General features: G+C 47.5%; 1 protein-coding gene across 2 annotated transcripts in view; it reads left to right on the top strand.

The window, feature by feature from the left end:
- Window positions 1–9533: 9533 nt before the first annotated feature.
- The window catches only part of MSLN (mesothelin), a 177082-nt gene continuing 171153 nt past the window's right edge, over window positions 9534–15462 (top strand). The window contains exon 1 of one of the 2 annotated variants that reach the window (XM_085629354.1): window positions 9534–9736. In XM_085629354.1, the coding sequence (XP_085485480.1) occupies window positions 9599–9736 (138 nt within the window). In that variant the 5' untranslated portion in view covers window positions 9534–9598. The remainder of the gene's footprint in view (window positions 9737–15462) is intronic. The other variant, XM_085629353.1, reaches the window with a different exon arrangement.

Below are 15462 nucleotides of genomic sequence, written 5' to 3'. Positions count from 1 at the left end.
CTTGCACAACACTGACAGCAGCTGAAACGCCGTAACCAGAGCACCTCCCACATGCCAAAACACCTCACCACTTGTCGTCCCCGACGCAATTCACCACCTGTTACCCAAGTACACCACGCAACGAGACTGGACCGGGTAAATCTTAAGGGCACTCTCCTGCCTTTCGACCTCTAATCAGTCTTAGAATTGTGCAACCATAAGTCCAACCCCTCGTCCCATCTTGTAACCTCCTCCCAGAGGAGACCCCTCCATCCCCTCCCTTCTAACAGTTCTGACACCCAAAAGGTGCCGAAGAACATCCAAGACATGAGCTTGGGAATCAACCAAACCTCCCCGTTCACGCTGCATACCACCAGCAACACATGAAGAATCTTGAAAAATAACTGCCAAGGCAAAGGTTGCCTCTTCTGACCCCTCAACCTTGCTCCCTTGCCCATCCTTCCAGCATCCTCTTACTGAATACACCAGCTGACGATGCATAACCCCATGACAATTTTCCTATGAAGGCGATGCCCGCTAGTTTACCTGCTATTGTCTCTCAAGACAACCCCTTTTCACTTATTGCCAAAATAAATTGCACCCCATCTTCTATCCTTCTCCACCCTGCTGATCTGCGCTGTGCCCCTGAGTCCAAACATTCTACCCAGGCCTGTCCGTATGCTCTCCTAGTGGATTCGGCCAACGACCCTACCACCAGTAGTAGCATCCTTTGCTTCCTACTGTCCACAGCTCCTTTGGCATACTCGTCTTGTATCTGACTGCTGCAGTATCAGGCCCATAGAATCTCTCCCACTATGAACGAGACAAACCATCTGCAATGTCATTTTCCACTCCCGATACGTGCCTAGCTTTGAACAAAATGTCATGCCTCATGCAGCCCAGAATGAACACCCGCAGCAACTTGAACACCTCCGCATCCCTGACTAACTCTCTGTTCACAATCTGTACTACCACCATCTTATTCACTTTAACGGTACCTTTTTATGAGCCAACTCTGCTCCCCTCAAAGTGATGGCCACCACCCAAGGGAAGAATTCCAAAAACGCAATGCTCCTGATCTCTGACTTCCACTCCATCAGCCATTCTTCTGCGCACTGACGACCTTGCCACTACCAGTCGAATTGCACGCCCCCCGCTGCTTCCGAAAATATCTGCACAACCCACTCAGTTTCCACCTGGCTGCACAATGGAATACTGCTGAAAGAATTAAAAAAGAAGCTTCAAATGCATACGTCCTCTTTCTCTCCCGCTGACAAATGCATGTGGTGATGTGGCAAAGACAAACCAGAAAGCACCAGGTCTAACCTTCTGCAAAAAGTCTGACTTCTATGACCACCCTGCACGCGAAGTTCAAACACCCATGCACTTCCTTCACCTTCGCCTTCCCGAGCATGTCGCACAGCAAGCTCTGCATCCTGTGTTTTTGTCATCTGACAACCACGCATGCATCATCTGCAAGTTGATCTGAATCCCAGAAATAACATTGTACTGTACCCAGAGTTTTTTCTGGTGCTAGGGTACTCCCACATAACTCATGACCTCCTGAAAACTTGCCAGCAGCCGTTGGCAGTCCACTGAGCTGGGTTGACTGGCAAAGAAAAAATTGTCCAAGTAGCGCGTCACCAGTTTGTGTCCTGTATGCCAAGTAAAAAGCCACTGCAGAATTTAACTGAAATGCTTGAAGAGCGCACAGGATATGGAGCAACCCATTGGCAGGGTTAATTTCTCCCCACTGCACCTCTGGGTCAAATCCCTGCTGGAAGTCTACAGCATGAAAATCCCACCTATTTTATCTTATGCCTTGGAATATACACAAATTAAAACCTGGTAATCAGTAAGAGAAAAGGAAGGCATCATTTTACGGAAACTGTTAAACGTATCCCAATCAGTCCCCGTACAAGCCTTACGCCTCGAGCTTTCTCTAACAAGCACATTTGCTCGAGCTGTCTCCACTCATCATCAGGTGGGCCTTTAATCTCTTACATGCAGTCCCTGGCACACTAAGATATATATTAAAATTAGAGACTTTCAGAGATGAATCGGCTCAGCACATCTTCAATAGGAACCTCATAATATCCCTTGAGGTGTCTCAATGCACTGTAGCCTGGTCCCCAGCGCATCTGAAGCTCTTTTTAAAACAAATGATGCCAAGAATAAGCTATGAATTAGATAACGAATATTGTATCCAATTAAAGTATTATAAAAAATTGGCGGAAAACATAGTATACAAAACCCCTGAGCACTATCTACAGTTGCAGTTAGAGCACAGAGTAAGGCGCTGTATCCTTCTTCTGCGATTAGGAATTCTCCCTCTAAAAGCATATTCCACCAGATGGATCTCCCCCGAAAACCCTCCAGGTAAATGTGACTTGTGCAATGGCGAATCACAAGATCTCTCTCACGTATTACTAATTTGTCCTAACCCGATTTTGGTAGAGGCTCGGCGACGATTCAATCAGCTTAAGACACAATGCTATCTTAGCTCAAGATTTCATTACGGTCTCTCCCTAATGAATTTGTTTGCTACAACTTGTTTAAGTTTTTTAAGAACTTTTTTCAACTATTTAAAAAAAAGTACACAAATCTAACAGTTATAACTAATGTATGTTGTTTTTGTGGATCACAAACTTGTTTAACTTGATTAATCTTATAAAGAGTTTTTAAAAACGCTTTAAAAAAATTAAACTAATATGTTCTATTTTTATGTCATTGTATTTGTTGACCTGAGTTGAGGTCTGAATGAAATAAAAATGATTGATTGATTGATTGATTGATTGAATGATTAATTGATTGATTGATTGATTGATTGGGTCAAAGCCATTTGAGATCTGAACTCATCATTGTATTGAGCCCATGCGTAACACCAAATGTGAGTTTCACCTTTCGAATAACTTCTATGCATTTGAACAGTGCCATGCAGTGCTCGGGGAATTTCTCACAGTAAACACTGGCCTACATAAGGAACCACGCTATCCAATTGTCTATTGTTAAAGGCACCTGTGGCCGCTTGGAGAGCTCATATTCTTCCTCTTTTGATCCTACCTTAGTGCACAGCTCTTGTTGTAAAAGCTTGAGCATTTCTACATACTCCCTTTTCGAAATGTTTCTTTTGTGGCCAACATCAAGTGTGCACCCAAAGTCTTTATCATTCCCACTTAAGGTAACTTCTTGATTTTTAATTATTTGCTCTCCAGCCCCTCTGCCGCCTCACGTTGTTTCCACCTTTGCTCCGCACACTGTCCACCTCCTTTCCCTTTTCTTCCCCTTTATTTGCGCCCTAAGCACCTCTTGAGCTTCCTTGACCCCACTTTTCTCCCCTTCAGATCTGACCCCTACGTCTGTGACGTACCAGCATTTTTGCAACCGCGCACCCTCTCCCCCATGTCTCCCCCCGCATCCACACACGTGGATATGATCACTCGGCCTGCTACTGGAGGTGTACATCCTACCCGGCGTCAAGGTCGGTGCCTGTGCAGAAGCTTGGCGACTCACCAGTTTGTTCCATTTCTCCATAACTGTGCCCTGTTGCGCCTTACAAGTCGCATGTAACACAGCAGACACAGACATGTTAATGTGCCTCCCCGCCCCCTGACATTCTCAGCTTGGCCCCTCCCTCCAGTGCATTTCGGGGCTGCTCTCCATGTCCTTGAACAGCCCCTCAAACTCACCTAATTGCTGCAGATTGCCGGCGCCCTCCTTTTTCGAGGCCCCGATCAAGCCCATACCAAGCCACCATGTCCTTGGGCATGCCGCTACTGCCTGCTCTTCCACGCCCGCCACCACGAGTTTGAGGCGTCCTGCCTCCCTCAAAAGGAACAACGCTTGGTCTACCTTCTTGCCCATGGCCGCAACTTCACCAAAATTTAAAAATGCCACAAACCCCCACAAACAATGCCAAAATGTGTCCTGTTGCACTCCCTGCCACCAGTCACCAGGTCATCTATCCTAAAATGGTGGTAGGGAGCCCAACAAAGTCCAATTTGTTTACCCCTTGGACTATCCCTCAAAGGAAGGAGCCCAAACTCTGGTGGCAGTCGCTAGGACTGCCCATTCTCCCAAAATTCACAGGGGGCATACTTTTCTGCGGTTGGCTGCCCCCAAACCTCCATTACACATCTCCAACCCATTTAAACCTCGAGTTCTGCACTGCTGTTCTGCAAACCCTGTGCTGCCCCCACAGCTCTCTCCCTCCCAGATCCTGATCTGAACTACAACTGGACCCTGCACTGCTGCAGACACTGGATTCTGCACCCTCTTCCGGTACCCTTCGAACCCGGACACTAACCATCTGTACTGGGGCTCGTTTTGGTTTCTGTGTAGTGAAAATGTGTTCACCAAAGTGAAACTAACATATAGAGTGCATGTATTACCTGGACAGCTCCAGTGCAAACAGCTCTGTTTGTGGGAAACAAACATGCACTGTCACAACCCACCTGAACTTTTTGTTGCATTACTTAAGCTTGAGTGCGTGTTTCTAAATGTTTGCTATTGCCAAAGGTTGTTTCGTTTATGGGTCATCAGCATACAGTCCAATTAAATGAAGAATGTATTAAAGAGAATGTGGGTGATGTTTACAACATGCGTCATTTAGGGTTCAAAGTAGGCCCGGCTCCAGGAATTTTTATTTGGGTGGGCCAAGGGTGCTTTCAGGTGGGCCACTGCGGCTGTCACGGCTGGCATGACTTGGGGGGGGGGGGGGAGGGGATTGGTGTCGCGCGGGAGTTTAATTTAATAATATGAATAAATCTGCATGGAGAAGGACAGAGTGTGCATGGCTGGTTTGGGTGGCCCCAGAGCGCCGACCAAGCAGTCTTTGCGCACTCAGGAGTGGGCACACCACTCCTCCCCTGGGCAGCCCCGCCCACCCGCAATCAAACATAAAATGGTCATAACTGAAAGTTATTAGCATTTTATGTTTCTGCTTCGCGCGCTTCTAGCAGTCCAGTCATAGAAGACCTTCTATTATTCTTTGAAAACTCCCTTACAAACTCACCCATACGTAGGTTTCCGTGAGCTCCTTTCTCATGTGCTAAAATAGTCAAATTATGAAAGATAAAGCATTAATCTGTCCGCAAAACAGGAGAATGAGACACCCATCTAGTTGCTGAATTGCAAAACATGAAACTAGAAATCCTGGGATCAATCCTGGCTTCCATGCTTGACCAAATTGTGTGATCCTAGTCAAACCTTTATTTCCCTGAGCCTCCTTTATTCATCATCACATAAGAGGGCACCTTCAAATACATGTGTTCTAGATGTGCACTGTACAAAACACATTTTCTGTGAGAACAAGCCCGAGCACTCATACATCATTTGATGTATAAGTGCTCGGTCTTGTTATCACTTTTAAGGTAGATCCCTAGGGGTCACATATTGGGGGTGTGGGTGATTTCGCCCTCCCTTGAGCACCACAGCAACTATTTACGAATTAGAAAGAGCGCCAACACCACACGGGTCCCTATCACCCAACAAGGAGTTTGTTTAAAAACAAATTTTCTGCTTGATTTAGTCTACTATAATAGTGCATCATCTGCACTTAGAATCGGCAATTGGCCCGTTTGCGACTGCAAAAAAGGGTGTTGGTATGTACAAACGCTATTGTACAAGACGGTATTAGGAAAGGGGCGTTCCAAGGGCGGCCTTTACTAATAGCGAGCCGCATTTGTATGTATCATTGTTTTGCAACTGCAGTCACAAAACACTTGTAGTTTACCACCTACTTCAAGTAGGCGGTGAGCCACTCGGAAAGAGGAAGGAGTCGTCGGGGGACCCCTTCCACTTTGTGAAAGGATGCAAAAATATTTTTTAAGAGCAGGCAGTGGTCCCACAGACCACTGCCTACACTTAAAAATTGAAACAGAAACATTTAATTTTTCTTTTTGAAATGTATCCCATGTAAGGTCCCTTTGATGGGAAGAGGAGGTTTCTGAGGTGGGAGTATAAGGCAAGTAACACTACTCAGCTTCCCTCATTGCCAGTCTTCAGAGAGAATCTCTCTTCATTACTAGCTCTACCTGACCCTGGACTCTGCATCGCACTCCCTTCCAGGCCTGATTGTCCATTTTCTACCATCCATCTCCTATGCACCTTATCTCACAGCTGACCTTGGGCCCCAGCCCCATATCAGCCACCAACTGACTCCGTTTTCATTATTCCCGGTAAAAAGCATTAGTAATATCATCTTCAAACTTAAAACATTGAATATAACAGTAAATATAATGAGCACACACTTAAAAATATATATTTCACAGTGGCCCTAATAACCCGACTGCTAATTAAATAAACAAAAACAGAAAGGCCTTCACAGGACCGGCTTTAGCGCTGGTGCAAAAGTCTTTATTGGTGGCCCACCACTGACTTCTTTCTCCGTATATACCTTTACTACCACCCTCCAAGAGTGCCCTTCATCTCTCCATAGCCCCTCCCCTCATGACCTCCTCCTCGGATGTCCTCACTGCCACCCTCCACCAGTGCCCATCATCGCTCCATTGCCCCTCCCCTCATGACCTCCTCCTCAGACTCCCTCATTACCACCCTCCACCAGTGCCCCTCATCTCTCTGTAGCCCCCCTACACCCTAGACCACCTCCTCAGATTCCGCCATTGCCACCCTCCACCAGTGCCCCTCACCACTCCATAGCCCCTCCCCCATGACCCCCTGCTCGGATGCCCTCACTGCCACGCTCCATCAGTGCCCCTCATCTCTCCATAGCCCATCCAACTCATGGCCTACTCTTCAGACTCCCTCACTACCACCCTCCACCAGTGCCCCTCATCTCTCCATAGCCTCTCCTCCTCATGACCTCCTCCTCAGACTCCCTCACTGCCACCCTCCACCAGTGCCCCTCATCTCTCTGTAGCCCCCCTACACCCCATGACCTGCTTCTCCGATTCCGTCATTGCCACCCTACACCAGTGCCCCTTGTCTCTCCAAAGTCCCTCCCCCTCATAACCTCCTCCTTGGATGCCCTCACTGCTGCGCTCCACAAGTTCCCCTCATCTCTCCATAACCCCTCCAACTCATGACCTTCTCATCAGCCTCCCTCACTACCACCCTCCACCAGTCCTCTTCATCACTCCATAGACTCTCCCCCTATTGACCTACTCCTTAGACTCCCTCACTACCACCCTCCACCAGTGACCCTCATCTCTCTGTAGCCCCTCCATGACCTCCTCCTTGGATTCCCTCACTGCCACCCTCCAACAGTCCTCTTCATCTCTCCATAGACTCTCCCCCTATTGACCTACTCCTCAGACTCCCTCACTACCACCCTCCACCAGTGCCCCTCATCTCTCTGTAGCCCCTCCATGACCTCCTCCTTGAATTCCCTCACTGCCACCCTCCAACAGTCCTCTTCATCTCTCCATAGACTCTCCCTCTATTGACCAACTCCTCAGACTCCCTCACTACCACCCTCCACCAGTGCCCCTCATCTCTCCGTAGCCCCTCCCTCATATGCATCTCATTTGCTGTATAGCGCTACTCATAGTGTAGGGTGTCACAGTACTTTACATCGTGCACACATTATACAGAGACAATGAATCATACAAGTATGGAAACCAACCTATAGGGAATGAGGATTACCAGGTGGAGGAATCACATGTCATCCATACTGGTGGGCAGTATGTTTTAAAAGAGTTTGGTCTGGAGAAGCACAAACACGGGATTTAAAGCATACCCCAGTTGTGGTGGTGGGGGAGGGGGGCTTTCCTGGATAAAATGTATATCTGACCAAACAAACTCTTTATAGCAAAATTAGAATTATGAAAGACTGGGGAAATATTATCAATATATTATCAATATCGCAACCACAAAAAAAGACGTTCCAATTATACCTTTCAGGTTTGTATGCGGCTCTTTGATGACAGTTCATAGGTCACTCTCCTGTTAGGATTGTAACTTCTGGACTGCAAGTAACAAAAGGATCTTTGTAACAAAGGCAGTAACCCACTGAGCTATCCACATAAACTAACGTTTATCTGCATTTCAAAACTACCAACAGACACAGGATTGCTCTCCAGCAGGATCATTAATCACCAGAGTTATCTGGACATTTTTACTGTTGTCTTACATTTCTGACAAAGAAAGGATTTCTCCCCTTTGCCATGCCCCTATTCGACCTGCACGAGTGCGCGGGGACACAGCCCACCTTTCTAAAAGGAGATGCGTGATTGGGGGGGGGCCGTGAGAAAGAGCCCAGGCCCAATCACGCAACACCTAGAAGAAGAAAAATAACATCCGGAGGAACGTTTTAAATTTCAGTGGCCATTTTCTTTTGGCCTTCCTAATGCGCTGTGAGGGCCAAGGTTCATGTTTGGGCGCCTGGTTCAGAGTAAACAACCATGGATCCTAGGAAACAAAGTTTGGATGGGTGGATTATGATGGCGATGGATGGATGGATGGATGGATGGATGGATGGATGGATGGATGGATGGATGGATGGATGGATGGATGGATGGATGGATGGATGGATGGATGGATGGATGGATGGATGGATGGATGAGGGATGGATGGATGGATTATGATAGCGATGGATGGATGGATAGTGATGGATGGATGGAAGGAAGGAAGGAGCCATGAAAGGATGGATGGATGTGTATTCGGCAATAAAGGATCTGCCGTTTGGAATATAGTTAGATATTTTTGCGTCCTGATATTGCCCCGCCGTTTGCTTCCATGCGATATACAGAGCTTTAGTTGGGCCAGCTCCAGCCTGTGCTCAGCACCAGCAGTTCTAAAAAGCAGGTTCTGAGACGGGTCCTTATCGGGCTCTCCATCTTTGCCCTCTGTGGAAAAAAAGACTAAACTCTGCAGCAATACCAGCCTTACCAGGCTTTGAGGTCATTTCAAAGAGACTCGTTATAGTTCTTTCAGTCTCATCATTTCAGAACTGAAGCATTTTCAATATTATATAGAACGAAGCCATAGTTGTTGCTTGTTGATCTTACACAACTAACAACCATTGTCAAAGGCAATAGCTCGAACTTGTTGTAGGTGTAATGTTACTTGTTGTATTGTATATCTGTATGCAATGACAGAAGCAGCGAAATACCAGACGGGCGGCACACTATGCTAAACACAGATTTTTACTTTGCGTATTTTTAAGCCACGCCCTTAATTACATTTGCCATGCCCCTTTGAGAGACCCACAGTTTTTCATTCCACTTAAAGCCCTGGCTATATAGATATAGATGTTGGACGATACCAACTCTATAGTTCTGTGCTTTCAGCACCTGTCATCCTGCCCTGGAAGTGCGCGCACTGCCCGAAGCCTGGAGGGAGCTCTCTGGCAGGCAGGGGTGAGGGTGGGAACAACTGCGCGGCGCCAGGAATTACCTGCTCCGAGGTTTCTGACTGGAAACCAGTTTATTTCGTAACATCACCAGCTTCGTGCACAGGTTTGAAAGGTCGAGGCTGCGCTCATATTTCTCTGACCCCGCCCTTTCTCGTGACCCCTTCTGCCACCAGGGTCTTGTACCTCAGTGCACCCCCTCCGCGCGCCTAGACCCCGCGTTGGCACCGCGTCACCCCTGACCCCACGCACCACTCACTCATCCCTGACTGGTTGCAGAAGCAGGAACGGCTGGGCGTGTCGGTGATGCGCGCCCGTCGGCAGCGGCCCTGGGCCCCACCCGATGACTCTTGGATTATTATAACATCTGGGCGCCGGCGCTGGCACTGCTGCACTGCGCCCATCTCAAGACAGTCTCAGAGGCAGAAGCTCCCCGGGACAGAGGTAAGTGTCTTGTGTGCGGTGTGCAGGGGAGAGGCGCTCGATTCTGAAGCTGTGGCACCCCATGGACTTCTAGAGCATATATAACCATATGTCTCGGCTCCGGGCCGTCGATCGATGCATGGAATCTGTTTCATATCAGAAATCTGACAAGGAACCGTAGATTGGCACTTGCACAAGAAAGGGCGAATTACATTTATGATTGAGGCATTTTGTTTTGCACCAGTTGTGACACTTTTCACACTTAGCCCGTGTTAATGAGACGGGACTTACCTGGAGGTGAGTCTAAACTAAGAGCGTAACGCATGCCCAGCAGCTCCTGCGGTGCACGGGTAGGGACAGAGCCCCCCTGCCCCCTCCCCCCCGTTCATACCCAGGACTGTGATTATCTGTGACATATGGGAGTCTCAGGGGCCCCTCCAGATTTGACTCATCATTTTTGCAGTCCCCCTCTGATTGCAATGAAAATCGTCCAATTTCTGGAGCAGGTGACGAATCCGCAGGCGAATTCACTGGTGGAATCCCCACCACCACACCATGCCTCTGGTGGAATCCACACCATGCCTCCCATGGAATCCCCACCATCACACCATGCCTCCGGTGGAATCCACACCACCACACCATGCCTCCGGTGGAATCCCCACACCATGACTCCGGTGGAATCCACACCATGCCTCCGGTGGTATCCCCACACCATGCCTCCAGTGGATTCCCCACACCATGCCTCCGGTGGAATCCCCACCACCACACCATGCCTCTGGTAAAATCCACACCACCACGCCGTGCCTCCGGTGGAACCCACACCACTACGCCGTGCCTCCCGTGGGAGCAATTCCGCCAGCAGATTCTCCTGCCAATTTTGCACTTTATACAGACGTCAGAGTGTCTTCCATTCCCAGCCACCACTAAACCAGCCTGCTAGTCAAGATGAGTACCTGCTAGTCCCAAAATGTTGCAGTGAGCACCGCAATCTTTACTCTAAAAAGTGTTGGCAAGTTCATATGCAAAGGATGCACGTTACCAACTGCGCCTTCTCTCGGGGATTCGACGTTTCCTTCTGGAGCAAGACCTAAAAACCTTGGTCCAATCTCTGGTTCTCTCTAGATTGGACTATTGCAATTCTCTTCTTGCTGGCCATCCCAAATCCCACCTTTCCCCTCTCAAATCGGTACTCCATTCAGCGGCTAGTTTTGTCATTGGGGCCAAAGGAAGTGACCACATCACGCCCATACCTTTTTCTCTTCGATGGCTTCCCATCGAAGCAAGATCAATCTACAAGACTGCCTGTATCACCCACAAAGCCTTGCACACTTCCTCCCCTCGATACCTGGCAAATAAACTTAAAATCTCTGGAGGCTCCAGACCTTCACGTAAAGGGGAAAAATTACTGCTTGATCCCCCACCTTCAAAAGGGAAAGGTCGATGGCTCAATCCTTCCCAGGCAATGCGGCCAGAATCGGGAACTCGCTTCCTCCACTCCTCGGTACCACCCCCTCTACCCCGACTTTCAAAGCTGACCTCAAATCTCTTCTCTTCCAAAGACACTTCCAGAATGAAGGCACCCCTCAATCTTGTAAATATGCCATCTATGCCTGTAGGATCCGAATCCTATTGTGTTTTTGATCTTTGTGTGACTGCCATCTATTGTTTTATTTTACTTTTTCTCCTATCTCGTTTGTATTTGTAACGTGTATGTATGTGAATTTCCTCATGTAACGGTCTTGGTTCTATTGTGAAGAGCTCTTACGCCTTTGGGTAAAGTCTGCGCTATATAAAATTGCATTAAATAAATAAAATAAATATAGGTGCGGTTTTAAACCCCGAAAGAAGGAAGTTCAGCAAGATCGAATTTAGCGATTCTTTATGGGATGATGACGTCAATGATTAACAGCGAATTTGCGTAATGTCTTTTCTTCATCCAATCCGGACTTCAGGCCCGGCCGGTTCAGTGGTGTTGCAAGGGCGCCATGCACCCGAATGCAAGCAAAGCACCCCCTCCCTCGCCGCCTCGCTTGACAATAAAAATTATTAATTGAGGCGGAATGGGCCATCACACTGCTGGGTCCCGGTGCAACTGCACCTGCTGCACGATTAATACCTACGTCCAAGGGGGTGTTGTAAATCGGTCAGTTTTCACCCAAGCCATTGCAGCTGGGCGCGCGACAGTGATTAGAAGGGCCGCACTTTCCATTCAGCCCTCCAGCGCCTCAAATGGACCCTCATTAAAACACCCAAGTACTGGTGCCCGGAGCTAGTAGAAAGGGTGGGTGGTTGTGCGTGGGTGGTTGTGCGTGGGTGGTTGTACGTGGGTGGTTGTACTCCTCACACTAGGCTCGTTCCTCCAGGACCTCCTTCCCTTGCACCCCTGGCTCACCGAAGACCCCCTTTCTTAACCCGGGAGGCTGAAAACCCACTTGTCCTCAGGGGGTTATGCCCCACTGGGACCATGAATCAATGATCATCGGCGTTCCCTACCTTTGCCCTGCGCTCCTCCCAATGAAGTGCTTGGAAACATCAGTAAAGCAGCATGAGCGCTACACATAAACCTTGAATAAAGCCATATCTCCTCATAAGCCAGGACAGGTGCAGACAAACCTGGTCCTGCAGGACTGGACTTAGTTCTTCCATGTTTAAAGCGCCTCCTAGCAGGATCACTGCGGGAGGGCTCTAACTTGTTCTAGACTGAGTTATGGACAGTCTTCAGTCCTTGACCCGGGGCTGTACAAAAGTTCCAATCTGATCTTAATCCACTGAGAGAAAGCGATAATTACTCACGCACGTGGTCCAGTGACGTCACTCCCCCTTCTCTAGATTTAACAGACAGTCTCTGCTCCTATTGCCTCAAGATGTCGGAGAGGCGGGACATAGCACTATATTGTCCTTTCATTCTGTGCGTCGCCATCATGGGTATGTTATAGCGCTTCATACCCATGATGGCGACGCACAGAAGTGCATCAGGGAACAGAAAGGAGACAGGTCCACCTCCATTTTAGCCCCTTCCTTCTGGAATAGGCTTCCGTCTCTATCTCCAAGAAATATCAGTTTGTTGTAAGGTCTGATAAAAATTAGCAACCTTGAGTTGCTCTGACTACTTTTCCCGGGTATTTAAGTGGGCCAGGTCCCACCGGGCTCCGGACTAACCCTGGGCGTAGTTTGCGTAGTAGTACTACGCTACGCGAAGTGCACTTCGCACTACGCAAACTACGCGTAGCTACACGAGCTGCGTAGTGTGGTAAGGAAAATACTGTTCGCACTGATTGCACAGATGCTTGACCGCTTCGTGCAAACATTGCAAACGGCATCTTGCCCAGTGCAAGCGATCGTTTTCTGCTGCTCGAATAGATTTGTACTCGAGCGGCAGTTTTCTCAACGTGGACTGGTAGTTTCTCATCGCGAGCGGCCGCGAGCATACACGACCACTCGCAATGAGAAGTCTGACCTCCCCGCGTTAAGAATCTTGCCGGGAGGTTTATTTTCCACGCTCGCGATCGGCAACTTGATGTTGCTGATCGCGAACGAGGAAAAAGTCTCGCCGGGATGTCATTTTGCTCACTTACGGTCACCAACTTGACGTTGAGGACCGCGAAGAAGCAAAAAATTGCCCATTACGCTACGCTACGTATTTTTGCACTGTGCTACGTGCAGTTCGCGTAGCGCGTAGTTGCGCAAACTACGCGAGCGTAGCGTAGTTCTACGCCCAGTGTTACTCCGGTCACGGTAGTAATTAAGAACAGACATTGAAACTGGTCCCTATTGGGCCCTGCATTCACACATGTAACCATAATAGCAAAAAACATTGATCAATTTCTGAACAATTAATTTAAAAAGCGTTTAGGTAATCCATGTCAGCGATTTGGTTTCTGTTTATATTTCACGTTTTACTTAATGTTGCATTCCCTAGTATAGTTAGCTATTTCCAAATGTTGTGTTTCTGTTTTTTTTTGTTTAGCATGTCACACGTGTGTAGTGCACACTTTCAACTAAGTCGCCTCCATGCATTGATAACGGGCCACAACTGAGTGCTCCGAAGTTGAGGCTGAAGGAAGTACATGTTTCTCACAGTGACTGTCAGTGGGGGGAAAAAGATGGTCAGAATAGATGGTCATCCAATCTTTGGCCTCTCTGTAGAAAGCACAGAGCAATGGTCACGTATTTCAGTTGCAATTCTGTACAAATGTGTGTGAAAGAGGTACACAGCTGTCAAACCATGGGCAAGGCAAAAGCAAACGCAGTGGTTGTGAGTGAGCGGTTGCGTTGTGTGTTTGGACCATGGAGAAGCGAAAGAGACGTGAGGACGTGCATTCAAGAGAGAGAGAGAAAAGAGAGTGCTGGAGAGGAAAGATGTGAGGTGTAAGTTAATGCAATGGACGAGATGTGAAGAGAAAAAGGGTGTACAGGTTGAACATAGAGTGAACCTAACAGGATGGACTGTGACATTCTGTAGACCACTACCTATTCCACAGACCTCAGTAATGTGGAATTCACAGGCTCATAATTTCAGAGTTTAAACTATTTTTGAGTATTAATTATTTAAAACAATATCATTGTTGTTACTTTTTTTAACTCAAGCAGCTAACAACCATTGACAAAGCCAATAGCCCTGACTGGTTTCAGGTGTATGTCAGCTGTTGAATTAGAAACCTGGAAGGAATAACAGAAAGTGAAGCAATGAATTAAAATACTGCTCGGGTGGCACACTATGTGAATCAAAGAAATGAAACTTGCATGTTTAAGCCACACCTTTAATTGCATATGCCACGCCCCTTTTAGAGAACCCCCACTTTTTTTCATCCCAATTTTAACCCTGAATAATCTTATTAAAGTAGTAAGTCAACACCAAGGCACGTATTGAATGAACATATTATAACCTACAGCAGCATAAGAGTACACAGCAAAGTCTGTAGGGCTGTAATGCATATTGTTGCACAAGGCTTCTCCGCACTCAGAGAACTATTGTTTACTCTGTTCTTGTACCCTTTCTCGTTCAAATGTATTTATTGAGTTTACCATAATACAAAAGGAAGCCTTACCGGCCACAAATACAAATATATGTTACACCATTACTATGATTCTTCTTAAATCCAGTAAACACTTCATAGATAATCTGACGAAAGAGCTGAAAAATAATAGCAATGGAAAAAGCGCTTAAGAGACATAAATTACAATGTATGGCAGAAGTTTTAGTCCTCTAAAATGTATGTAAGTCATGTAGTTTGGTCAAACATTCAGTAAGTCATGTTGTGGGAACCGAACATCTGGAGGTGGGTCAGAAACACAGAGGGGCAGTTTTTCACTGGAAGGGCAGAACTGCAGCTGGATGTCCCTAGAAAGAGGTGCCACAGAGAATGATCCCTTGTAATGGCTGACATAGTGAAGGCCTGGACCAGCCTCCCCAGCAGAGCTGCAGAGGGCACTACAGTAAATTCATTCGAGCGGCACACTGCGCATGCGCCGGGCAGCCATAGGTCTGGGTGCGTATCTGGAAACCACTAGAGGTTTGAGTCGCAAGAGTAGGCAGGCATGTGGTGATGCCGAATTCAAACAGTAGACCGATGGTTTTCAGAAAGTAAGTCAAAAAGCAGAAACTCTTTGTAGAAAACGCCCTTAACAAATAGTCCCGACATAAATAGAGTATGCAAAGGATGACGCCAATCTACTGCAGGTAATGTTGTGATCTTTAGGGGAGAAAAAAACAGAATCAACTAAATCTAGTGTGAAAAAAGCGATAT

The sequence above is a fragment of the Triturus cristatus genome, chromosome 10 (genome assembly GCF_964204655.1).
Source record: "Triturus cristatus chromosome 10, aTriCri1.1, whole genome shotgun sequence".
NCBI classification, from domain to species: Eukaryota; Metazoa; Chordata; class Amphibia; order Caudata; family Salamandridae; genus Triturus; species Triturus cristatus.
The sequence above is the reverse complement of the archived record's forward strand: the minus strand, read 5'-3'. Positions and strand labels throughout refer to the sequence as shown.